Genomic DNA, 24,659 nt, shown 5'->3' with positions numbered 1-24,659 from the left:
GAAGTCTGAGGCGAGGCGGTGCAGCGCTGGGCCTCACCTCTGGGGGCGCTGTATCACAGGCAGTAGGTGCATGCTTATTGATATTTATTTAATATCGCCAATATACTTATTCAAATGCACATGTTCTACATTTGTTGATGTTCCACAGTCTAATATATTGAATATATTCAGTATTTAATATATTAGTTCTATATACTAATTAATTTTAGTGACATATTTAGTCTTTCTGATCCGTCAGAATTGGATTGAAAATACCCAGTGAAACAGGAAGTAACGTGCCGGACTGATAGGGGGCAGTGATGAGCCCCACAGACACAACAGGTGTTCTTCTTCTACTCTTTGAAAACAATGAAAATAAAATAAAATAGAGAAAATACTGTTGGAAAAGAACCATTCAAGGTTTCTCACATCTTCTGCTCCCAGATTATTAAATATGAAACAAACTTGAGACAAAACAAGGATTTGTTTCTGTAGGTTTTTTATATAGATATTTATGGAGAAAGATAGTTCAATGGACTTCATATGAAAATACAGAATTTCTATCAGAGGGAGGTCAGCCACAGAAAATATTTAAATTTGAAGATATCAAATATTGTTTTCTATCATATTGTTGAATTGCATGAGAAGATTAAAGCATAATTTAATGTCTTAATGAGTTAAAGTCAAAACTGAAATATAAGCTTCTATATTGGATTAAAACAATCAAACATAATAACAAGAAATTATTTCTGATTAATGACCAACATCAGTAAAAATAAGCAGAGCTGTGACTCACATCAAAATCCTCAGGAAATCTGAAATAAAAACCAAATCCTCAGAATCATTATTTTATTAACTCATGCAGCAAAAAAAAGCAATTTCAATCCAAACAATATTTATTGATACTTTCATTCAACAAACAGGAGAAAATAGTAAAACCAACAATACAGACGGTTTGGAGAGTTTTAAACATTAATTGGGATTTACTATAACAACAATAAATTCTTATACTAAGAAATTTATCACAGAAATGATAGAATAAATCCCCAAACCCAATGTTCACATTTATCTTTAAATTTGATTTTGAGGAAAATCTTTTTCCACAAACATCACAACTAAAAATAAATTGTAGCATTTCTACTTAAAAGCAACTTTCAGAGTCTTCCAGTTCCTCCTGTTGGATTCCACAGCCATCACAACCTGAAGGTTTTCACCTCTGGTCATTCAGGAGATTGTTCAAAGATGACTTTAAGGTGGATCTTTTCCCACAAACAAATAAGGTTGGTCTTCCATGTGGATCTTCATGTGTCTCTTTAAGCTGGACTTCAAGGCGAGTCTTTTCCCACAGATATCACAACTAAAAGGTCGTTCACCTTTGTGGCTTTTCATGTGTCTCTTTAAACTAGACTTTACGTTAAATCTTTTTCCACATTCATCACAAGCAAAGGCTTTTTCATCCTTGTGGATTCTCATGTGTTCCTTTAAATTAGAATTTGTGCTAAATTTTAAACCACATTCATCACAACCGAAGGGTTTCTGTCCCGTGTGAACTCTCATGTGTACGTTTAAATTAGACTTTAAGTTAAATCTTTTACCACAAACATCACAACCAAACGGTTTCTCTCCTGTGTGGATCCTCATGTGTCTCTTTAAACATAGCTGTAAGGAAAATGTTTCTCCACAATCATTACAACCAAAGAGTTTTTCTTGTGTGTGGATTCTCATGTGTTTTTCCAAATATGAGCTTAAGGTAAATCTTTTCCCACAAACATCACAAGCAAATGTTTTTTCTCCTGTGTGAATTCTCATGTGTCTGTTTAAAGATGCACTTAGGGAAAATCTTTTTCCACAATCCTCGCAACAAAAAGGTTTCTCTCCTGTGTGAACTCTCATGTGTTTCTTTAAGTCTGAACTTGAGTTAAAAGTTTTTCCACAGAAATCACATGATTTCTCCCCTGTGTGGATTTTTACGTGATTGTTTAAAGAAGACTTTAAGGAAAATCTTTTCCCACAAAAATCACAACCAAAAGGTTCGTCACCAACAGGAATGTTTCCAAGTATGTCCAAATGTGATTTTTGATGAATGTCTTCAGTCTCAGACTCTGACAATGTTTTACTCTGCTGGTTCACATCATCTTCATCCTCTTCATCCTCCTCCTCCTCTTCAGTCTCTGATTGGCTCAAAGTTCCTCCAGCAGTATTTGGATCTGGGTTCCTGCTGGACTCTGCTGCTCCACTGATCTCCACTTCAATTTCTGCTTTTATCTGGTCGCCTGAGCTGCTGGTTGGAAGATCTCCATTTCCTGTCTGCTGCTGATGAAGCTGAGACATCACTGGTTTCTCTTCATCATCCTCACTATTTACATAAACAATATTTAATGGGAGCCTGGAATAATCAGGCTCCTCCTTCACTCTGAACAGCTCGTCTTCCTGACGGCAGCACATTTGATTATTTTCCTCTTTTACTTTGAAAGGATCCACATCAGGACTCTGTTCTTCTGGAGGCTCTTCTTTAACATCTGCAGGTGACAACAAACATCACATGCATTAAGAACAACTTTTAGAAAAGTTTGGTTTTAATTGAACGAGGGAAACAGAAATACATTTGGACTTAATTGCTGTAATCAACACATTAATATTAAAACATATTGAACAAATGAAGAAGAAATGCTTGAACATGTTTGCTTGATGGGAGCAGAACGTTGGAGCTCTGACAACATCTGTACTTTCATTCATTTCCTTCCTGATCAAGTTCAGTTTCTCTCAATGATTTAGATTATAACAAGAAGAAATTGATCACATTTTATTTTGGTTTTCTCGATATATTTTCTTATTAAATGAGCCACATGAAGCCCAACCTGAACATGAAGAAAATAATTCTGACCCAAATTTCTGGTGAAAGATGAATCTTTTAAACAATTAATTTGATAAAACATTTAAAATGTTATTGTGTCACTTTGGTCTGCCGTTCATTCATGCATTAAATCTCTTCTCTTCATTTATTCTCAGTGATTTTACCATTTTAAACCAAACTAACATCTAACCGTGTCTAAGAGACATTAAGAATACACACACACACACACACACACACACACACACACACACACACACCCTTACTGCTGATGGGAGCTGCAGTAGATGGAAACCTGCCGTCTGTCTCCTGCTTCACTCTGAGCTGCTCTCCTTCATGACTCACACAGAGTTCTTCCTCTTCCTCCTTTATCTGGAGGCGCAGCGCCTCCTGCTGGTTCATATCAGCCTCTTTTTTAACATCTGCAGGAAAAACAGCTTTATGAACAACTTCATGTTATACAAACATGACAGGATGAGTGTTTTCAGAGTCCACTAATTTATAAATTAATTATTTTCAGGTTACTTTTTATGTCTCCTGATAATAAAAGTAATATTTTAATATCAAGAGACGTATTAAAATGTTACTTTTAATATGAGTTCAACTGAAGACATTCTCACTGGAAATACTTTAATCAGTCCAAACATAAACAGATTATTTAATATAAACATTGTTTGGATTATTCTTATGTAATCTGATTTGTAGTAGTTTTATTTTGTTTACATATTTTTATTTTACTCTTTCAAATATCAGGATTTGCTCAACTTTATATTTTTGTCTTATTAAATGCTTTAAAATATCTATTATTATTATTAATGTTATTAATGTTATTAACTTTTCCTTCAGTAAAACACTTGCACTGCTACTTTACTTTATAAACTTCATCCAAATCTAATATATTTAATTATTCTTCTAATTAGTCAGAATATGAAAGCAGATTTATTAAATCATCATCAAACCAGAATGCATTTTTACATTTCTAATCGATGTAATTACTGATAATCAGCGGAAACAGATTTTATGTTAAAATGGCTCCTCTACCGTAATACACCAACTATCAGCGCATCGGAATGTACCTGCGACGTCGCAGCATGTATCCCGGCCTCGGCTCGCAGTCAGATGAAGCTACTGTCGCCTTATAGCTCTAAACTAGTGAGCAGAAACTGCTGCTGATGTTCCTACATCCACCAACTGGAAGAAAACGATCCTAAACCGGAACTACGAAGAAGGAAAAGCACCAACCTGCAGTGCGCAGCAGGACTCTGGGCTGGAAAACGTCCTCCATCTTGTAGCGTCTCTGCCGCCGCTGGAGCTCCCGCTGCTGACGAAGCGACAACAATGGAGGAAGAATCCTGAAGGGAGGACGAGGGGGCGGGGCCAGTGGAACCGGAAGTCCGGAACAAAAATTATAGTTCCGTTTCTGCTCGTGTTTACAAACATTCCGTTCCAAAATTAATATTCAGTGAAACCTTTGAACATTAGAAAAAATAAATAAATTTGATGTCATTTGTGCAACATAATAATATATTTAGGGATTAATTCTCCTTCTTGTAACTTCTGATTATATTTATGGACATAAAATAAATAATAAAAAGATTTAACTTCTACTTTTTTGTTAGAGTTGCACTAACACACCAACGACCACCAAGGATTTCATGTAGAGTATTTCACTTTTTAATGTTCACTCTGAGAACAGTTGGTAAAAAAAGTCCGTTTCTAAATTCTGAGGAATTGAACCCACAACCTTCTTAGCTGACATTTGTTGTCATAGCGACTCTTGAACTGGTTCTCATAGCACATTAATCTGTTTATATTCAATATTAACTATAAAATTAAAGTTCTGAGCTCAATCACTTCTTCTACATCGGCGGCCATCTTTAGTTTGACTTCCTGCTTCCCAGGTTCTGTTCTTGGATCAGTTCATGGTGAAACTTTATTATGCAATAATAAAGTTTACCTTTATGCTGATGATATTCTGCATTATTTAACTTTTATAGAACCAACTCCAGATGAACAAACAGTTAAAGATGGACTTGTGACTGGACAGATCGTTGCTAGTTACTGTCCTGCAGTAAGCAGGTCTTCCTGAATTTTAGATGTTAAATAAAAAACTCCACACTTTTTATGAACTTTGAATTTATTCTGCAGATCTTCTCAGGTTCTGTTCTCAGCTGCGTCCAGGATGGAGGCCACGCTGTCCTTGGCTTCCTCCAGAAGCTCAGAAACTCTCCTCTGCGTCTGAAGCAGCAACACAAACATCGTTTTAATGAGAAATGAAAGGTGAAAGGTCACCTGGTGACTTACAGCCAGTCTGAAGGCTTCGTCTGAGACGTCCTTCAGGTTGATCGTGACGTTGTAGTACGCTCCAAAAACAGCCGTTTCCAGAGCTTTAGCTGCAACCTGACCAACACAAACCAGATTCCAGTTCTGAGCAAAATTCATTCTGACCTAAAACCTTCAGAGAGAAGTTGTTGTTGCTCCAACCCGGACCTGAGCATCGGACTTGCAGCCGATGTTCCCGAACAGAACCATCTGCTTCAGAGACGGCCAGAGGACGCTGACCTTCTCAGCCAAAGCCAGCGGGACGCCGACGGCCCGCTTCAGGCCTTCCTGCATCGCCGCTTCTCTCCTGCAGGCGGAGACAAAACGCAGTCCAGAAAAAAACAAGCAGCTAAAGACGCAACATCTCATCCACAGACACGTTCACCTGCTCCTCTGCTCACCTGCTCCTCTCCTCGCTGCTGGACTTCGGCATTTTCAGCGCCACCTGAAACAGACATGATGACCTTTTGAGGCATCGCACCACACAGCCTGTAGGTGTCTCTTGCGTAATCTGGAGCATCAACAGGTGGCGCTGTTGGGTGGGGGCTGCTGGTGCTCACCATGTAGCCGTTGAAGGCGGCGGAGTCGGCGTCCACCAACCCCAGCAGCTCGTTCATGGCCTGATGGAACGGAGGAATCAGCTTCCTCATCACAAAGTCCAGGTTCTCAAACTGCCTCTTTCCGTACGTCATCTGCCCCACCATGGCGCCCAGCGCTGCCCCCTACAGGACGGGGCACATCCTGGGGTTAAAGGTGACCTGTTCCACTTCCTGGAACAGGTTAGGATCGGTTTATGGCCTATACAAATCATTTCTTTCACAAAATCATTCTTAGATAATCAGATTTCACTCTGATCCAACTCAGCTTTCACATTTACACATGAAAATGGCTCCAAATTGATCTGCAATTATGCAACAGTGCATCTTCGAAAAGCAGAAGTGGAGCCTCCTGCACAACCAACCAGAAAGCAGCAGGTGGTTTCTGGGTGAAAAGACTTTTGTCTTTTCCAGAAGCCATTGTACAGCATGAAAACTAGCTAGAGCTCAGCTTGTGTTGCTAGGCAACAGGGCAGTGCCGCTGATTTGTGGTTTTTCAAACACCATAAAACTTTTAACTCATTACCATAAACTGGCTGGTGTTTTTTAAAGAGCGTAGTTTGTTGTTAGAAGCAGTAGAAACCCAAATGGAAACATAAAAACGTGTAAAATATGATTTTTTTGTGTAACACTTCCCCTTTAAATCGGCTCCCTCTGCTGGACAATCTCTGAACACTCACCAGCGCGCCGACGGCGGCAGAAACAGACCCTCCTCCTGGAGCGGCTGTTCGCGCTCCAACGCTGCGAACAAACTGCTGCAGAGTCAGAGACACGAGCCCGCCTTCTTCCTGTGACCTCACCATGTACCTGTGCAGGTAAGACACGCCCACTTTAGCAGCGCTCGCTGCCTCTGCTGCAGTCAGCAGGGAGGAACTCACTCAATGATCCTCTGCTTTGGGTTGAAGGGACTCAGTGAATCCAGGCCCAGTTTACTGATCACCTGCAACCAACAAGGTGAGGCGCTGATGAACGTCTAACTATGGCAAGCTGTTTTATCATAAAATCAGTTTTTGTTTGACAGCCTGTAAAAATGCATTTTTCTGAATGTAATTGAAGATTTCTGCATTTACATTCTGTAATGTAAGAGTAATAATTCAAGATATATTCAGTTAGATACTGATCAATCAAAATTTATTTTAATTTTGTTGTTAAATGTGTCACACTCCATAATTACAATTTCATATTTCTCAATCAGAACTATAACTATAACAAGTCATTCCTTGGTTTCTACATATCTGCAATTTAATTTGCTGTCTTTAAATCTAGTTACATATTTTAAATTGTGTCTAGTCGGAACAAAGAGCTCGATATCTAGAATTCACATTATGAGTACAGTAGTTATAATGTCATTGTAGAAATCTGAAATATGTTTCAGACGCTCAATAATTCATCACAGAAACTTCAAATTCAAGAATTTGTAAATCTGACCTCATTTCTACAAACTAGAAGATAATTAGACAAATCTGATTTAAACTGATGTCAAATGTCTGGAATGTGATGAAACTGATTTTATCTTAAAATGGCTTGCCGTAGCCCAAAGCTTTGTCCACTGACCAGCCGGACTTTGTGCTCCTCTTCGATGATGAAGAGCTGCTCTGTTTTCATGTAGAAGTCGGCGGCGTCCAGCAGAGCCTTCAGAGGAATCAGACCAACGATCTGGGAGCCGACCACAGGAAGCTTCAGCTCCTGGACGCCACAAACAGGAAGTCAGACTCACAGGAAGCGATGGCGCTCAGGCCTGTTGTGACCTCAGCAGCCCTGACCTCAGCGACCCCGCAGATCTCCTGGTACACGGCGTGGAGCGGCGTCAGCTCAAAGTCCAGGATGTTGGTGGACACCTGGGCCAGGTTCTCCTCCTCCAGGTACCAGCCCAGACCCTGGACCTTCTTCAGGAGACCTGGCTGCTCAGAGGCACACAGGAAGTTACCACACATAGATATACACACATAGATATACACACATAGATATACACACCTAGATACACACACATAGATATACACACATAGATATACACACATAGATATACACACCTAGATACACACACATAGATATACACACATAGATATACATACATAGATATACACACATAGATATACACACCTAGATACACACACATAGATATACACACATAGATATACATACATAGATACACACACATAGATATACACACCTAGATACACACACATAGATATACACACATAGATATACATACATAGATACACACACATAGATATACACACGTAGATACACACACCTAGATATACATGGGAAACCTGCCAAATGAAAACAGATCAGAAATATACAGAAGAAAATTAAAGCCACTGGAGAAAATACATGAATAATGTTGTCAGAATATAACGATGATCATAAAACAATCCTCCACTGTAATAAGATTTCAAGAAAGAAAGACTACAAACCAAACCAAATATAACAGGAAACAGCATGAAGTGGGCTTTTATTCTGAAGTTCCACCTTCAGGAAGCTGTGGTTTTGAACTGAAGTAATAATAAATGTTTTGGTGTCCCACCTGGTCCTGTCCTCGGCCCTGTTCGCGGATGTCCAGGGCGATCCGATGAGCCTGCTCCTTGGTGCCGATCAGGTTCACGTTGTACGCGATCAGGAACTTGCGAGCACCGGTTACCGTGGCGCCCCACGACGGCACGAAGTGGGCGGGGCCAAAGTCAGGGGCCCACTCTTCACTCTTCAGCTGCAGCAGAAGAAGAAATCTGCTGGATCTGAGAGTTTAGATCCGGAGGCGGCGGATCGTCTCACCTTCTCAGGTAGAGCTTCGTACTCTCCGGATCGAACCGACGGGAGATTCCTCCTGGACTCGGACCGAGCCGCTTCTCCGTAAAGATACACTGAGGACAGATTTCTCTGCCGTTAGAGCCATCGGACATAAAAAATGTAAACTTTTAGAAAAATCTTGGGAATTCATCAGCTCCAAGAGTAAAAAATCACCTCAGACATTTTTACATTAAACTCACATATTTTCTAGGAACAACATGGAATTTTGTGAAGTTCTTATAGTTGAACATTTTTGACTTGGACATTTTCTGAGTTTCAAAATTTAAACATTTTTTATTTTTATGCTCAAAAATGTCCAGATTTCTTCTAGAAAATGTCAGAATAATCTCAAAATTATGAGTTTTTTCTTGCAAATGTTTGACTTTCATCTCAGAAATGTCCGTTTGTTTTCTAGAAAACTTTGGAGATTCATTGAAAAATGGAGTTTTTTCTTGTAAATTTATGTCTTTTTGATCATTTTCTGTTTTTTCCAGAACATTTTCAAACTTTCTGATGTTTTTCTATCTGCAACTTTTCAAGTTCAGACATTTTCATATTTTCTAGAAAATTTCTGAGATGAATCTGAAACTGTATTTTGGAGTAACTTTCCTCCATCATGGTTCCCTCTCACACTCTGTGGTATTTCTCTCTCTGTTCCCTCAGCTCTTCGCGCCGCGGCCTCGGCTTCCTGTGACTCACCAGGAACCTGCAGCGTCTCCGCCAGCCGCCGTCCAAACTGGTCGGCGCAGCGGACGCAGTCGTCCATGCTGACGTTCTGGACGGGGATGAAGGGACAGACGTCCAGCGCTCCGGTGCGAGGGTGTTCCCCTGCGGCAGAAGCATTTCGTTCCCAGAGGTTCGGTTCTGGAGAGCGGCTTTGGACTCGCACTGACCTGAATGTTTGCTCATGTCGATGAGGCCGAAGGCCCGGCGGGCGGCGTTCAGCGCCCCCTGCACCACGGCCTCCGGGGGGCCCACGAAGGTGTAGACGGTCCGGTTGGTGGAGGCCCCCGGGTCGACGTCCAGCAGGCTGCAGCCGGCCGTCTCAGAGATGGCGGCGGCGACGGCATCGATCACCTGAGCAGAGGAAGAGGAGCAGCTGAACCCAAACGGACCTCAGTCTGTTCACAGGACCGGGTCAAAGGTCGTTACGCCTGGAGGATTATAATCCTGTCTCTAAACTAAACGTTCTTAGCTGTTATATGCTAACAGTTATTTTGTTAGCATATAAAATAATCACATTAAAGATTTAAAGAAACAATAATCAATAATTATGAACAGTTTCTGTAAAGTTGAACTTTCTCCAGACTGACAGCAGATTTGAGTCTTAAGTCCAGATTTTCAGAAACTCCTGGACTCGTCGCATCGTTCAGACGGACTCCTACCTTCTGGTCTCGGCCCTCAGAGAAGTTAGGAACGCACTCCACCAGCTGAGCCATGGCGTCTGCACAGCCTGACCCCAGTCTGACCAGTACACCCACAGCTCAAACATTAACTGGGACCGAAGTCTGAAGGTTTGCTGGGTAGCATCTGTCCTGCAGGTGGCGCCAGAGAAATGGAGAAGAAGTTTGGGAAGCAGAGTCGGTCAGGTCTGCAGAGTTTAAATGTTTGTGATCCAGGCAGAAAGGGTCAGAGGTCACCAAGTCGACTCGTTTCTCTTTGACTGAACCTGCGGCCGCGGAGTTCTGGACCCGCTCCAACCAGAACCGTTACATCAGAACCATCTGCTGCTGACCTGAGCCTCCCAGCAGAAATGGGTCAGAACTGAAGAACTGACTGGGTTCAAGTTCAAACTACAGTGTGAAGAGTTTGTGCAGCACAAATTTGTGTTTCAAAGATCTTAATAAATGTTCCCAGAGGTCATGAAAGGTCAACCTGCCCCACACACACACACACACACACACCTTCTTCAAATCAAACTAAATTGGTGTCAATCAACGATGCTATATTTGTGCAGCAAAAAAAATGTTTTGTTTGTGCTGCAGCACAAACATTTGACACCAAACTACTAACAGGTAGTTACTAACAGGGCGGCTCGTTTACCTCTGATGACCTCTGGGTATTTTTATCAATATTGTAAAATGGCTGCAGCACAAAGGAGAAATGCTGCAGCTCAAATGCAGCACAAACATTTGACACCAGTGTTGTTTCATGTGGGGCGGCTGGTTGACCTTTAAACTTTGATTAATATCTTCACAACAAAAGCAGCACAAACAAAAACGCAGCAGAGTTGAGCTGGCTGAGCTTTCAGAACCTCTGGAAACATTTATTAAGATTTTTACACACAGAGGCAGAAACGAACATTTTTAGAACAGCTTGTATTTATCAGGTCATCGTTTCAGCACTTTGTCCACATTGATGGACTGTCTGAGGTCCAGCATCTCCTGATCCGACCTGCACCGTTTCCACGCATGCTGGAATATTTTCAGCGTTTCGTGACAAACATTTCCTCTTGAACTGATCGATCAGAGCTGTAAAGATAAATGTGTATCTGTCTACATCCCATAAATCCTCAGACAGGCAGCAGAGATATGGTCAGGTTTTGGCTGACCTGGTTTCCTCCTGAATCACTGTCGGAGTTTCTCCAACACTTCAGATTCTTTCTAGGTGACGAATGAGGAAGCAGAGACAACAGAAATCCACCTAAAATAAAACTAAGCTGTGATGAGGGAAAATGATATGCTTAATAACTCTGCAGCAGTTGTAGGCAACCTTTGATCAGCTGACCTGTTTTACAAACATAGCTGAGTATTTTCTCATCCACACTTCCTCCTGCATCGCTCAGCTCCAGGCTTCAGACAGGAACTCTTGGAAACCATAAGCAGCCAGCAGTGTCTGCAGCATGGAGGCCTGGTTCTGCATCGTCCTCATGTTGGGTAAGAAAACAGCAACGTCTCTCCTGTTAATCCGTCACCAATAACTAACATTAGCCTTTAACTTTCTGTTCAACTTTCACTGGAATTCTCCCAGAAGAATCAAAGTTTAGTGAGAATCTGCAGTTTGATGTCGGACTCATCAGAAACGTCTGATTTTACTTTTAACATTTATTTTATTCTGCATTATTAGACACTTTATTAGGTACACTTCACTCAGAGGTTCATTTCCAACATTCTCACCTGTTAGTTATTTATTTATAAATGTCACAGTTTCAAACTAAATATTCAGTGTGTAGTTAGATATTTAGCTTCAAACTAAATATTTATTGGGTTTTTTTTACCCCTCCAGGGTATTTTGTGGCTCTAGTGCCCCTTATATGACAGCAGGCTGACAGGAAACAGGGAAGGAGAGGGGGGAAGACATGCGGCAAATGTCGTTGGGTCCGGGAGTCGAACCCGCGACGGCCGCGCCGAGGACTCAAGGCCTCCAAATACGGGTCGCGCTAACCGCTACGCCACCACGGCACGCCCCAAACTAAATATTTTGTTAGCGAGCAAACTATTTAGTTTGAGCAGACCCAACTTTTGCTTTCATACTTCTGCTAATTGTCATAGGAATTAGCATATTAGCTAAACTTTTAGCTCTGAGTTAGTTCAATGTTTAGTTTGTAAACTAAACATTTAGCTACTAAATATTAGTTCAGAGCTAAATATTTAGTTTGGAACTGAATTGTTAGCTTGCTCATAAAATATTTACGGAGCTCAATATTTATATTGTAAACTAAATATTTAGTTTGGAGCAAAATGTTCAAATTGGAGCTAAAATTTAAGTTGATAAATATTTTCTTGCTAATTAAATATTTAGTTTGAAATTGTGACATTTATAAATGTATGAATAAGATGTTGAAAGAATATTTTTTCCTCTAACGTCTCTTTTTGGTTGTGTAACTTTATTAATGGAACCTGCTGATCCATCTGGTTCTGTTTCATGTTATGAAACTGGTTTCAGCGAGTTGTAGCTAATGTGGTAGCTAATGTGGTAGCTAATGTTGTAGCTAATGTTGTAGCTAATGTTGTAGCTAATGTTGTAGCTAATGTGGTAGCTAATGTTGTAGCTAATGTGGTAGCTAATGTTGTAGCTAATGTTGTAACTAATGTGGTAGCTAATGTGGTAGCTAATGTTGTAGCTAATGTTGTAGCTAATGTTGTAGCTAATGTTGTAGCTAATGTTGTAGCTAATGTTGTAGCTAATGTGGTAGCTAATGTTGTAGCTAATGTGGTAGCTAATGTTGTAGCTAATGTTGTAACTAATGTGGTAGCTAATGTGGTAGCTAATGTGGTAGCTAATGTTGCAGCTAATGTTGCAGCTAATGTTGCAGCTAATGTGGTAGCTAATGTTGCAGCTAATGTTGTAGCTAATGTGGTAGCTAATGTGGTAGCTAATGTTGCAGCCAATGTTGCAGCTAATGTGGTAGCTAATGTTGTAGCTAATGTTGTAGCTGATGTTGCAGCTAATGTTGCAGCTAATGTTGTAGCTAATGTGGTAGCTAATGTTGTAGCTAATGTGGTAGATAATGTTGTAGCTAATGTTGTAGCTAATGTTGCAGCCAATGTTGCAGCTAATGTGGTAGCTAATGTTGCAGCTAATGTTGCAGCTAATGTGGTAGCTAATGTGGTAGCTAATGTTGCAGCCAATGTTGCAGCTAATGTGGTAGCTAATGTTGTAGCTAATGTTGTAGCTGATGTTGCAGCCAATGTTGCAGCTAATGTGGTAGCCAATGTTGCAGCTAATGTGGTAGCTAATGTTGTAGCTAATGTTGCAGCCAATGTTGCAGCTAATGTTGTAGCTAATGTTGCAGCCAATGTTGCAGCTAATGTGGTAGCTAAGGTTGCAGCCAATGTTGCAGCTAATGTGGTAGCTAATCTTGTAGCTAATGTTGTAGCTGATGTTGCAGCCAATGTTGCAGCTAATGTGGTAGCCAATGTTGCAGCTAATGTGGTAGCTAATGTTGCAGCCAATGTTGCAGCTAATGTGGTAGCTAATGTTGTAGCTAATGTTGTAGCTAATGTTGCAGCCAATGTTGCAGCTAATGTTGTAGCTGATGTTGCAGCCAATGTTGCAGCTAATGTGGTAGCTAATGTGGTAGCTAATGTTGCAGCTAATGTTGTAGCTAATGTTGCAGCTAATGTGGTAGCTAATGTTGCAGCCAATGTTGCAGCTAATGTGGTAGCTAATGTTGCAGCTAATGTGGTAGCTAATGTTGCAGCTAATGTTGTAGCTAATGTTGCAGCTAATGTGGTAGCTAATGTGGTAGCTAATGTTGCAGCCAATGTTGCAGCTAATGTGGTAGCTAATGTGGTAGCTAATGTTGCAGCCAATGTTGCAGCTAATGTGGTAGCTAATGTTGCAGCCAATGTTGCAGCTAATGTGGTAGCTAATGTTGCAGCCAATGTTGCAGCTAATGTGGTAGCTAATGTGGTAGCTAATGTTGCAGCTAATGTTGTAGCTAATGTTGCAGCTAATGTGGTAGCTAATGTGGTAGCTAATGTGGTAGCTAATGTGGTAGCTAATGTGGTAGCTAATGTTGCAGCTAATGTGGTAGCTAATGTGGTAGCTAATGTGGTAGCTAATGTTGCAGCTAATGTGGTAGCTAATGTGGTAGCTAATGTGGTAGCTAATGTTGTAGCTAATGTTGCAGCTAATGTGGTAGCTAATGTGGTAGCTAATGTGGTAGCTAATGTTGTAGCTAATGTGGTAGCTAATGTGGTAGCTAATGTTGCAGCTAATGTTGTAGCTAATGTGGTAGCTAATGTTGCAGCTAATGTTGTAGCTAATGTGGTAGCTAATGTTGCAGCCAATGTTGCAGCTAATGTGGTAGCTAATGTTGAAGCTAATGTGGTAGCTAATGTGGTAGCTAATGTTGCAGCTAATGTTGTAGCTAATGTGGTAGCTAATGTTGCAGCTAATGTTGTAGCTAATGTGGTAGCTAATGTTGCAGCCAATGTTGCAGCTAATGTGGTAGCTAATGTTGAAGCTAATGTGGTAGCTAATGTGGTAGCTAATGTTGCAGCAGGTGAGTGAATTATAATAAAACACAACCAAAGTTGTGTTTTTAAGCCTTTCTCCTACATGAGCAGTTTATTTAAACCTTATCACAAGAATCCTGAGTTGGATGTTATTTCCCAGAGTTATGGGGACAATAAAAGTTAATGTCTCTCTAAGAGCCAGATTGTGGTTTTATAAAGGTTTAGGAAGCTACTTTAATAAACTTATAAACTGTTTGTTGCTTTCCTTTGGATATAAATCCATTTTAATTTGATTAGACGTCTCAATAAACTCTTAGACTTCCTTTAACTCAGATTTCCATGCAGGCCGATCGAGGTCAGTAAAGTGGAAGCTTCTTACTCCTGCTTGATGTTTATCAGCCTCAGGTTGACTTCAGTTATTACCTTCAGGTTTATCTCATTAACACAACAAACAATAATACATACATTTCCTTCCAGTTGCTCCTGTAGCCAACTCTGCAACAACCACACCTGGACCTACTACAGCTTGGCCTTCAGATACTCCTGCATCACCTCTGGAGCAAACATCTAACGCAGCTTCCACCATGTTGACTGACGATACGACCAACTTACCCACCAGGACTGACACAACAACTGAAGCTACAGAGACAGAGGCTCCTGATACGACTACTACTAGTAGTAGTACTACTACTGCTCCCATTACTACTACTCCTCCTCCCACTACTACTACTGCTCTTCCCACTACTACTACTCCTCCTCCCACTACTACTACTGCTCTTCCCACTACTGCTACTCCTCCTCCCACTACTACTACTGCTCTTCCCACTACTACTACTCCTCCTCCCACTACTACTACTCCTCTTCCCACTACTACTACTCCTCCTCCCACTACTACTACTGCTCTTCCCACTACTGCTACTCCTCCTCCCACTACTACTCCTCCTCCTCCCACTACTACTACTGCTCTTCCCACTACTACTACTCCTCCTCCCACTACTACTCCTCCTCCTCCCACTACTACTACTGCTCCTCCCACTACTACTACTGCTCTTCCCACTACTACTACTCCTACTCCCACTACTACTACTGCTCTTCCCACTACTACTACTGCTCTTCCCACTACTACTACTCCTACTCCCACTACTACTACTGCTCTTCCCACTACTACTACTGCTCTTCCCACTACTACTACTCCTACTCCCACTACTACTACTGCTCTTCCCACTACTACTACTGCTCTTCCCACTACTACTGCTCTTCCCACCACTACTACTGCTCTTCCCACTACTACTACTCCTACTCCCACTACTACTACTGCTCCTCCCACTACTGCTACTCCTCCTCCCACTACTACTGCTCCTCTTCCCACTACTACTACTGCTCTTCCCACTACTACTACTGCTCTTCCCACTACTACTACTCCTACTCCCACTACTACTACTGCTCTTCCCACTACTACTACTGCTCTTCCCACTACTACTACTCCTACTCCCACTACTACTACTGCTCCTCCCACTACTACTACTGCTCTTCCCACTACTACTACTCCTACTCCCACTACTACTACTCCTACTCCCACTAGTACTACTCCTCCTCCCACTACTACTACTGCTCTTCCCACTACTACTACTGCTCTTCCCACTACTACTACTCCTACTCCCACTACTACTACTCCTACTCCCACTAGTACTACTCCTCCTCCCACTACTACTACTGCTCTTCCCACTACTACTACTGCTCCTCCCACTAGTACTACTCCTACTCCCACTACTACTACTACTCATGCTCCCACTACTACTCCCACTACTACTACCACTACTACTACCACCTCCACCAAGCCTCCGCTGAACTGTATTCATGGGCATAATGAGAGTGGCGTCTGTGTCTGTGATGATGAGTGGACGGGGAAGAACTGCTCAGAGGGTGAGTCCTGTTGGTGTCTCTGTTTACCGTCGTTAAGGACAGAGGAACTCTTTGTTTCTTGGTTTATGTGAACACAGAAAAGTACTGATACTTGAATAAGGAGTCAGAAGGTCAGAGTTCAGTACGCACAGACGGATCCTACACAATAGATACCAGCGTCTTACCTGGGCTGGGCAGAACCAGAACCGGACTTTGGCTCAGAGATCTAAACTCCTCATTTCAGATGAAGATGAGAGACACCAGAACCAACGATGCAGAAGTTCAGATCTAAAGCTGGCCGGTCTCCTGTAGAGGTCTGGCGGTGCTCACCCCAGATCAGATATGGGAGTTTTAAAAATAATTCGTTTCCCTTCAACGTTTCCCTCATTTCTTGCTATTTCTGGCATTTCCAGGGGAAACTCATCTTCTTTATCATTTTCTTTTTCCAGAAAATTTCTGCACTGAAGCAACTTTAGGGAGATTCAGATTTCCAAAGACAACCATTGGTTGGTTTGCGTACTCAGAGGAACAATGTGGCAAAGATACAGTTTCAGGTACGTGTAACATCCACATATTAGACGGACTTCAGTCTTTCTCTTCTTGCGTCATTTTAAATCCCAACATGTCGTCTCTTCCCCTCAGCTGGTAAACCCCAGGCTTCTACCAGATGTTTGATCAGGGATGGAAAACCTCAGTTTGATGACCCACCCCGGGTCCTTCGATGTGAACAGACGCTCAGCGACATTCAAAGAAACGTGAGAATATCAGCATAACCAGTTTGATCAGAGGAACTGAAGATTTCATCGTGGAGTATTTGTTTTGTCCGTCAGCTCACCAGTTCTGCAGACCTGGAGGTACTGGCATCCAGCGCTCAGCTTCTGACGTCCAGACCTGAAGGTCTGAAACCTGAAGACATCACCATAGCAACTCAGATTGCCAACACGTTGCTGCTGTCGCCAAATGCCTCAGAGGTAGGACGTTCTGACAGAAGGACATCGGCCAGTGAACATGGCTTCACACCGCGTGGATGGAGCCACTGACCCGGTCCCGACTCTAAAGTTCTGGTTCTTGTTTCCAGACCGTCAGGGTGGCAGCAGTTACTACCATCAGTCAGCTGCTCAACGCCACGGAGTCCGATGAGAAGGAGGAAACCAACACGTCTCAGAGGTAAGCAGACATCGATTCTGTACTTCCTACTGGGTCAGTGGGTCAGAACAACGGGTCAGCCGCTCAGACTATGGAAAACAGGACGCCATCTTCAATACTCTGTGATTTAGAATTGGTTTGGTTCTGACGGGGCTTTATGGGCCTGGAGAGTGACCAGTGAAACCACTATGTGGATAGTCTGGTTGTCCAGTTAAAATGACCATCCAGCCAGAACCTGGATGGTCTTTGGTGGTTCGGTGTGACCAAAGAAACCAGAACTAAAACCTTCAGGCATCAGAACCTTGGTCAGGTTGGCTGGTAGATAAGGAAGGTGAACATGTTGTCAAGAGCTAAAGTTTTGATTCAGAGCTGCTGTGCTACCAAACATCTGATGGTGTCACACCTTTAATGTTGGCGTTACCTTCAGTTTGATCCGTTTCTCATGCTCAGCTTGACGTTGACCCTGGATCAGCTCTCTGTGAACCTCAGCCTCACCAGCAACACGTCCCAGCTGGTCCAACCGAACCTGGTGGTCCAGTCGGCTCAGATTCCAGCGTCGGACACCCAGGGAGTCCAGTTCACTGCGTTGGCAGGTCAGTGGGTTGCTGCATCCCAACAGTAGAGCCTGGAGCGTCAGTGATTCTGGTTCGGTGCTGATGAATGTAGCCAGAAATGTTTTATTCCCTCTGATTTTCATTAACTCCTTCCTTGGTGACTATGAACCCACTAAACTTCTCGCTGTATTCAGGGCGGTCTGGCAGTTTTGTAGCCAACAGAATTCGGTTGGACACCAACGTGTCAAAGGTCACCGTGGACGAGGATTTTATCGCTGACGCGCTGGTTTACATCCGCTTCCCATCAGGTGGGTTCCCTGCATCAGAGGACATATAACCTCCTGTTAGCAACAGCTGACCCTAGATTCGTTCCTCTACATCCAGGCAGAGGGGCTGAAAGGCGCCAGCAGGGGTCCAACGTCTCTCTGGGCTTCGTCCTCTACCAGAACAGCCGCTTCTTCCCGTCCAGGATCTACAGGAGGCGGCGGGCCAGCCTCAGGGTCCTGTCAGCCAGCATCGGGGGTCCAGACCGCAGTGTGGTGGCGGAGACTGTGGAGATGCAGTTCAGAGTAAAGGTACCAAAACCAAAGCCACTTCATCACCTTTACTGGGTTTACTGGGCTCTTCAGATGTGAAAAAGGTTCTGGTTCCTGCGGTTCCAGCTCCTACTTAATACATCTCTGCACGACTTCTCCTGCGTCTTCTGGGACTACGGCAAGCAGGACTGGAACACCCACGGCTGCCACAAGGGGAACGCTTCAGACGGCGTTCTCAGATGTTCCTGCAACCACACCACCAACTTCGCAGCTCTCTGGGTGATTTCCACACTCCAGAACCAGAACAGTTCAGCGTTTCTTCCAGGATTTAAGGTTCTGAACAGATTTGTTTCAGTCTTTCAGAGAGGACTATAAGTATGCAAAATCCCTGATGAGGATCTCCATCGTGGGTCTGTCTTTCTCCATCCTGGGCTTGGTTATCACCATCATCCACCACCTGAAAGAGACGTAAGGCCATGCTAGCTGGATGCTTCAGTTCAGTGGTTCTTTGGTTAGCGAAGAGCTTTAATCTGAGCTCTAGCAGGACGAAACCACAACAGATGTTTACAGATGTTCTCCATCCAAAGACAAAACCTTCAGGCTGTAGATGTCGGTAGAGACCAGTAGTGGTCATGCCTAGCTAAAAAGCTAGCTACGCTAATCCTGCACCAACTAATCATAAACATTAATTTAGCAAACACTAAAGTTCTGCATCAACATGGTAATTAGCAGAGGCTAACAGTAAAGTGCTATACCTACATGATAATTAGCAGAAGCTAACAGTAAAGTGCTATACCTACATGATAATTAGCAGAAGCTAACAGTAAAGTGCTATACCTACATGATAATTAGCAGAAGCTAACAGTAAAGTGCTATATCTACATGATAATTAGCAGAAGCTAACAGTAAAGTGCTATACCTACATGATAATTAGCAGAAGCTAACAGTAAAGTGCTATACCTACATGATAATTAGCAGAAGCTAGGCTAAAGAAGAACAGTTGCTAACCAAAACTTCAACACAGATGTCAAACTTCATTCAACTGAAACTTTACAAACTAGCTAACTAAATTAGGGTTTTAGACTTAATCAGGAAAAATTATTTAGTTGAACTTTGGCACTAAATGTTTTCAAATTTTGCATAAAAGCTAAATGGCTAAGCTCTGCTAATCCTGGTGTTAAACCCAGATGACCTGGAACCAAAGGGTTTAAAAGCCTCAGAAGGCTGAATGTGAATTGACTCATTTTCATGTTTCATTGCTTTACGTTGTTCTGTGACATCAGAGATACCTGAGAAACATTCTGGTCAGTTCAGGTTTCTGGGTCAGCAGGTTTTCCAGAAACATTTTGAACCCAAACCAGAGTCCATCCTCAGATTCTTCTTCTGGTTCTGCTCAGTTTTCAGATGAAATCTGGTCAAAAACAAACCAAGCTGAACTCCAAGACGTCTCTGCTCTGCATCTGCTTCAGTCTGCTGGCCTTCATCATCACCTTCCTGTCTGGAGTCCAGAACCTCAGACAGGACTACGATACCAAGGAGCCGCCCAGCGATCAGAACCAGATCCTGGACTCTGAGAAGTCTGTGGTGCCGGATTCGGGCTCCTGCACGGCCGTGACGGCGCTTCTGCACTTCTTCCTGCTGGCCACCTTCTCATGGAACAGTTTGTACGGCACCCAGGTGGTTCTGCTGGTCCGATCCATGCAGCGCAGCCTGCCCTCGTACTGGACCGGGCTCAGCTGGGGAGTCGGATGGGGTAGGACATTTCAGACGCCAAAGCTGCCAAACAACCTCAACTTTCTACTTTTTGTTATGTTTATTCAAAACATGCAGAAATAAACAAAACAAACATCAATTGATTTTTGCAGAATAAATATCTGATCAGAACCAGAACCCTGACCCGGTTTTGCTTCATCTTGTTGTTTCTGATCAGGAGTCCCAGCCGTTGTCACGGCGATCACCCTGGCAACGACCTACCGGGTGGAGAACCCGCTGGCATACAGACAGGAGGAGTTGTGAGTCCTGCTTTAAATGGGTTCTGGTTCTGGTTCTGGTTCTCCTTGCTGACCACCTGGATGTTCCTGCAGCTGCTGGCTGGCCGCTCTGGACCAGAAGAAACACTTCAGCTTTGGGAAGCCCATGTTCTGGGCCTTCCTGGTGCCGCTGGGCCTGGTTCTGCTCTACAACACGGTTCTGCTGGGCCTCGTCTCCCTCACCACCTGCAGGGTGGATCGCAAGCTCACCAGGTGACTACCGCCCCCTGCTGGGCACTCTGAGCAGTACAGGAGAAAAAGATGAATTAAATCATCTCTAAATATTAAATTTAAAAATAAACCATAAAATTAAACTGGCACAGAAATAAATAAAATATTTTTAGTTTCAATAACGTTAATAAAATATCAATTATATGGATAATTATCTATGTTACATTCATTATACAGATGTAACTGTGACTGTCTGGTCATAATGTTGTGCCTGATCTCTCTGGTTCTGGTTCTGTGGACCCGGCAGCACCAAGCGCTCCTCCCTGGCCCAGAAGTTCCTGGTCAGCTTCTCTCTGGCGGTTCTGCTCGGTCTGTCCTGGACTCTGGGCTACCTGGTCCTGGTTACCGAGAAAACCACTCACCTGGTCTGGAGCATCCTGTTCTGCCTGTGTACCACCACCCAGGTAGGCTCCGGTTCTGGTTCCGGCTCCGGGTCCAGGTCCGGCTCTGGGTCGGCTGCGGCCCGGCCGGACCCGGTAACGATGCGCTGTGTGTCTGCAGGGCCTGCAGATCTTCATCCTGTTCACGGCCAGAACCAGAAGCTTCCGGGTCGCAGTGGGCCGGTCCGCTCACTACGTCTCCGTCGCCGGGTTCACCCTCAGGTCCACAACGTACTACCTGTGGAAGAACCGGGCCGAGACCAGAACCTCAGACATGTACAACACAAAGGACCGGGACACCAGCATCTAGAGCCAGGAACCGGGCCAGAACCAACAACTACAACCAGGGACCGGACCAGAACCAACAACTACAATCAGGAACCGGGCCAGAACCAACAACTACAACCAGGGACCGGACCAGAACCAACAACTACAATCAGGAACCGGGCCAGAACCAACAACTACAACCAGGAACCGGACCAGAACCAACAACTACAACCAGGAACCGGGCCAGAACCAACAACTACAATCAGGAACCGGGCCAGAACCAACAACTACAACCAGGAACCGGGCCAGAACCAACAACTACAACCAGGAACCGGACCAGAACCGGCATATAGAACCAGGAACAGGCGATCCACCAGCTGCAGTCAGAACCGACCCGGTACCGCTCCAGTGTTGGATCAGTGATTTTTGTACTTTTTATTTTATATTCCTCTGATGTTCAGTATTATGATCCCAATATTATTGGTGAATTATTGGTGAATTATTGGTGAATTATTGGTGAATTATTGGTGAATTATTGAACATGAATAATTCCTGATCAGTTTGGATATTTTTCCATTTTTCTGCAGAAGCTGATTAAAAATCATTTCATCTCAACCAGCAGATTTTAAATGTAAACCAGATCAGAACCGGATCAGAACCGGATCAGAACTGCTGGTTCTGATCCAGTTTGTCTCGTTTTATTGGTTCTGATCATTATAATGTTTTTATATAAACTCAGATTTTTATATTTTCATGTTTTTATTGTTTTATCATCTGAACCATTAAAGATGTTCCAAAAACTCTTCAGATGTTCTGGTTCCATGACAATCGGGTCCACTGTGGTTCTGTTGGGTCCGGTTCTGTAGAACCCAGCCTTGGTGGTTCTGAATGGTTCCAGTTTGTGGCCACTGGGGGGCGCCAGACCTCCACCGCCACACAGTGAAGGTTCTGTTGGTTCTGACTTGGACCAGGTGAACACGGCCTGATCCGGGTTCTGAACATCCCAGATGGAACAAACTCCACGAACTGGGTTCATCCCTCTGTGGAGGACGGGCTGAACAGAACCAGAACCAGAACCTGCTGCACGGTGTTGCCATGGGAACAGCCCCGCAGCATCGGGAGACTCCAGACCGGGCTGAAGGATTCCCGCTGAGTCAGAACCAGAACCAACAGCAGCTGGTCCAGAACCGAGCCGAGAGATGAACAGAGGAACCGGATGAGTCCAAACCCGGACGGCTCGGCTGCTAATGATGAACAGAACCGGTCCAGACGTTACCAGAACCTCTCTCAGAACCGACCCGATGTCAGAATCTGCAGCCGGTTCTGTTGGTTCAGGTTGGTCACCTCCAGCCTGAAGCTCCGCCCCCTCATGTTACACACAGGGACCGGTCCGGGTCGTTACGCAACCGTCCAGAACCCTGTGATCCAAATGAAACAGAACCCACTGAACATGTGGTTCTGATGAGTTTCCCAAACACCTGAAGGTCCAACGTTCTGCTGTTACATAACCGGGCCAAAGCAGGCCCGGCTGATTCCTCTGTGTGGGCGTGCGGCCGGGCCGGGCGGAACCGTCTGGTTCTGGTTTCACTGAACAATGAGAGGGACAAAAGTGGACTGGAAACACATGTGGTTCCGCTGGGGGGGCCGACCCGTTTGGTTCTGAAGAATCTGAGACATTTTATAGCATTTAGTCGTTATTCCTGAAGTTCACAGAGAGGAAGAGGAGGAGGAGGAAGAGGATGATGAAGAGGAGGAGGATTAAGAGGAGGAAGAGGATGAAGAGGAGGAGGAGGAGGATGAAGATGAAGATGAAGAGGAGGAAGAGGAAGATGATGAAGAGGAGGAAGAGGATGAGGAGGAAGAGGATGATGAAGATGAAGAGGAGGAAGAGGAAGATGATGAAGAGGAGGAAGAGGATGAAGAGGAGGAGGATGAAGAGGATGATGAAGAGGATGATGAGGAAGATGAAGATGATGAAGATGAGGAAGAGGAAGAGGACGGCATGCAGCGGTGGGACCGTTTGTCCTTTGGGACATGAAGGTTCCCAGGAAGTTCCTCAGGGGACCATTATTCAGGTTGCACAACATGGTTCTGGGTCAGCGACCTGAAGGTTAGAGGTTTGGGTTTCCTTCCACCAGAACCAGAAGGTTCTGCACCGTCTCATGACCAACAGGTTTTTCACCAGACTGACCGGTTCTGGACCAGAGAACCAGAACCTGCTGGTTCTGAAGAACATGTTGATGTTCAGCAGTTCTTCAGGGAACCGAGATGACGAACCAAACAGGTTCAGCTGATGTTCGATGTTCTGTGAACGGATCAGAACCGTATCAGGAGCACAGAACCAGTTTGGTCTGGACCGGGTCACTGTGACCTCCACACCCAGAACATCATCACAGTCTGATCGGTGGGTCAGAACCAAACTGGGATCTGGTCCAGTGTGACCAAACATTGCATCAGCGAACCAGAGTCTGTTTGGACGGACCAATGAGGGAGCGGCACCAGCGTTGCCATCGGTTACCATCAGGTCCAGTTTAGGAGCCTCTGGAGAAGCTTCAGCTCAGGTTCCACTTCCTGATCTTCATCCTCAGGATGAGAAACCAGGCGTTTCTCTCCCAGGTTCTCCTTGGTTCTCCCAGGTTCTCCTTGGTTCTCCTTGGTTCTCCCTGGTTCTCCCAGGTTCTCCTTGGTTCTCCCTGGTTCTCCCTGGTTCTCCCAGGTTCTCCTTGGTTCTCCTTGGTTCTCCCAGGTTCTCCCTGGTTCTCCCAGGTTCTCCTTGGTTCTCCCTGGTTCTCCCAGGTTCTCCTTGGTTCTCCTTGGTTCTCCCTGGTTCTCCCAGGTTCTCCTTGGTTCTCCTTGGTTCTCCCTGGTTCTCCCAGGTTCTCCTTGGTTCTTCTTGGTTCTCCCTGGTTCTCCTTGGTTCTCCCTGGTTCTCCTTGGTTCTCCCTGGTTCTCCCAGGTTCTCCCTTCCGGGCCAAGAACCCAAACAGCCGTAAATCCCCGGAGTGGATCCACTTCCCCCCGTGTGAAAAACTTCCAGGCTCTGCAGGACATTTTTCCACATTCACACCCAAGATCCTCAGATTCCCTCCAAGGCCTGGCAGGAAACCCGACTTGGTTCCTCAAACTCGGTTCCTCAAACTCGGTTCCTCAAACTCGGTTCCCCCGTCAGGATCCA

The 24,659-nt window shown here is 44.1% G+C and overlaps 3 protein-coding genes across 3 annotated transcripts; 1 reads left to right on the top strand and 2 right to left on the bottom strand.

Moving 5' to 3' along the window:
* Window positions 1–861: 861 nt before the first annotated feature.
* Window positions 862–4,172, bottom strand: LOC116715678 (zinc finger protein 501-like). Its single transcript, XM_032556288.1, has 3 exons — window positions 4,073–4,172; window positions 3,091–3,252; window positions 862–2,498 (listed from the first exon to the last, which is right to left on the bottom strand). The coding sequence occupies exons 1-3, from the start codon at window positions 4,113–4,115 to the stop codon at window positions 1,228–1,230; spliced, it is 1,476 nt and encodes a 491-aa protein (XP_032412179.1). The 5' UTR covers window positions 4,116–4,172; the 3' UTR covers window positions 862–1,227.
* Window positions 4,173–4,949: 777 nt separating this feature from the next.
* On the bottom strand, window positions 4,950–10,119 carry ftcd (formimidoyltransferase cyclodeaminase). The gene is made up of 14 exons (XM_032556282.1): window positions 9,921–10,119; window positions 9,429–9,612; window positions 9,235–9,363; window positions 8,521–8,609; window positions 8,276–8,455; window positions 7,512–7,649; window positions 7,303–7,434; window positions 6,627–6,688; window positions 6,429–6,555; window positions 5,713–5,874; window positions 5,554–5,597; window positions 5,321–5,459; window positions 5,135–5,230; window positions 4,950–5,068 (listed from the first exon to the last, which is right to left on the bottom strand). Exons 1-14 carry the CDS (start codon window positions 9,972–9,974, stop codon window positions 4,985–4,987), a joined length of 1,620 nt encoding a protein of 539 aa, XP_032412173.1. The 5' UTR covers window positions 9,975–10,119; the 3' UTR covers window positions 4,950–4,984.
* Window positions 10,091–21,654, top strand: adgrg7.1 (adhesion G protein-coupled receptor G7, tandem duplicate 1). The gene is made up of 16 exons (XM_032555918.1): window positions 10,091–10,119; window positions 16,021–16,361; window positions 16,790–16,894; window positions 16,983–17,095; window positions 17,171–17,311; window positions 17,419–17,507; window positions 17,937–18,079; window positions 18,235–18,348; window positions 18,425–18,615; window positions 18,703–18,855; window positions 18,932–19,044; window positions 19,974–20,329; window positions 20,507–20,588; window positions 20,661–20,819; window positions 21,085–21,241; window positions 21,339–21,654. The coding sequence occupies exons 1-16, from the start codon at window positions 10,091–10,093 to the stop codon at window positions 21,525–21,527; spliced, it is 2,475 nt and encodes an 824-aa protein (XP_032411809.1). The 3' UTR covers window positions 21,528–21,654.
* Window positions 21,655–24,659: the final 3,005 nt, after the last annotated feature.

The sequence above is a fragment of the Xiphophorus hellerii genome, chromosome 24 (assembly GCF_003331165.1).
Source record: "Xiphophorus hellerii strain 12219 chromosome 24, Xiphophorus_hellerii-4.1, whole genome shotgun sequence".
Lineage (NCBI taxonomy): Eukaryota > Metazoa > Chordata > Actinopteri > Cyprinodontiformes > Poeciliidae > Xiphophorus > Xiphophorus hellerii.
Note: the sequence above shows the minus strand (reverse complement) of the source record. Positions and strands in the feature narration are given on the sequence as shown.

Bases quoted from the DNA above. Each gene is read 5' to 3' on its own strand.
- LOC116715678 (XM_032556288.1), bottom strand. From the start codon at position 4,115: ATGGAGGACGTTTTCCAGCCCAGAGTCCTGCTGCGCACTGCAG. The intron at 3,253-4,072 runs GTTGGTGCTTTT...TTTTTCCTGCAG, and splicing joins AGTCCTGCTGCGCACTGCAG to ATGTTAAAAAAGAGGCTGAT. The intron at 2,499-3,090 runs GTGTGTGTGTGT...TGTCACCTGCAG, and splicing joins AGCTCCCATCAGCAGTAAGG to ATGTTAAAGAAGAGCCTCCA.
- ftcd (XM_032556282.1), bottom strand. From the start codon at position 9,974: ATGGCTCAGCTGGTGGAGTGCGTTCCTAACTTCTCTGAGGGCCGAGAC. The intron at 8,610-9,234 runs GTGAGTCACAGG...ATCTGTCCTCAG, and splicing joins GGAGACGCTGCAGGTTCCTG to TGTATCTTTACGGAGAAGCG. The intron at 6,556-6,626 runs GTGAGTTCCTCC...TTACCTGCACAG, and splicing joins CCAAAGCAGAGGATCATTGA to GTACATGGTGAGGTCACAGG.
- adgrg7.1 (XM_032555918.1), top strand. From the start codon at position 10,091: ATGGAGAAGAAGTTTGGGAAGCAGAGTCG. The intron at 10,120-16,020 runs GTCAGGTCTGCA...TACTCCCACTAG, and splicing joins AAGTTTGGGAAGCAGAGTCG to TACTACTCCTCCTCCCACTA. The intron at 19,045-19,973 runs GTAAGGCCATGC...GGTTCTGCTCAG, and splicing joins ATCCACCACCTGAAAGAGAC to TTTTCAGATGAAATCTGGTC.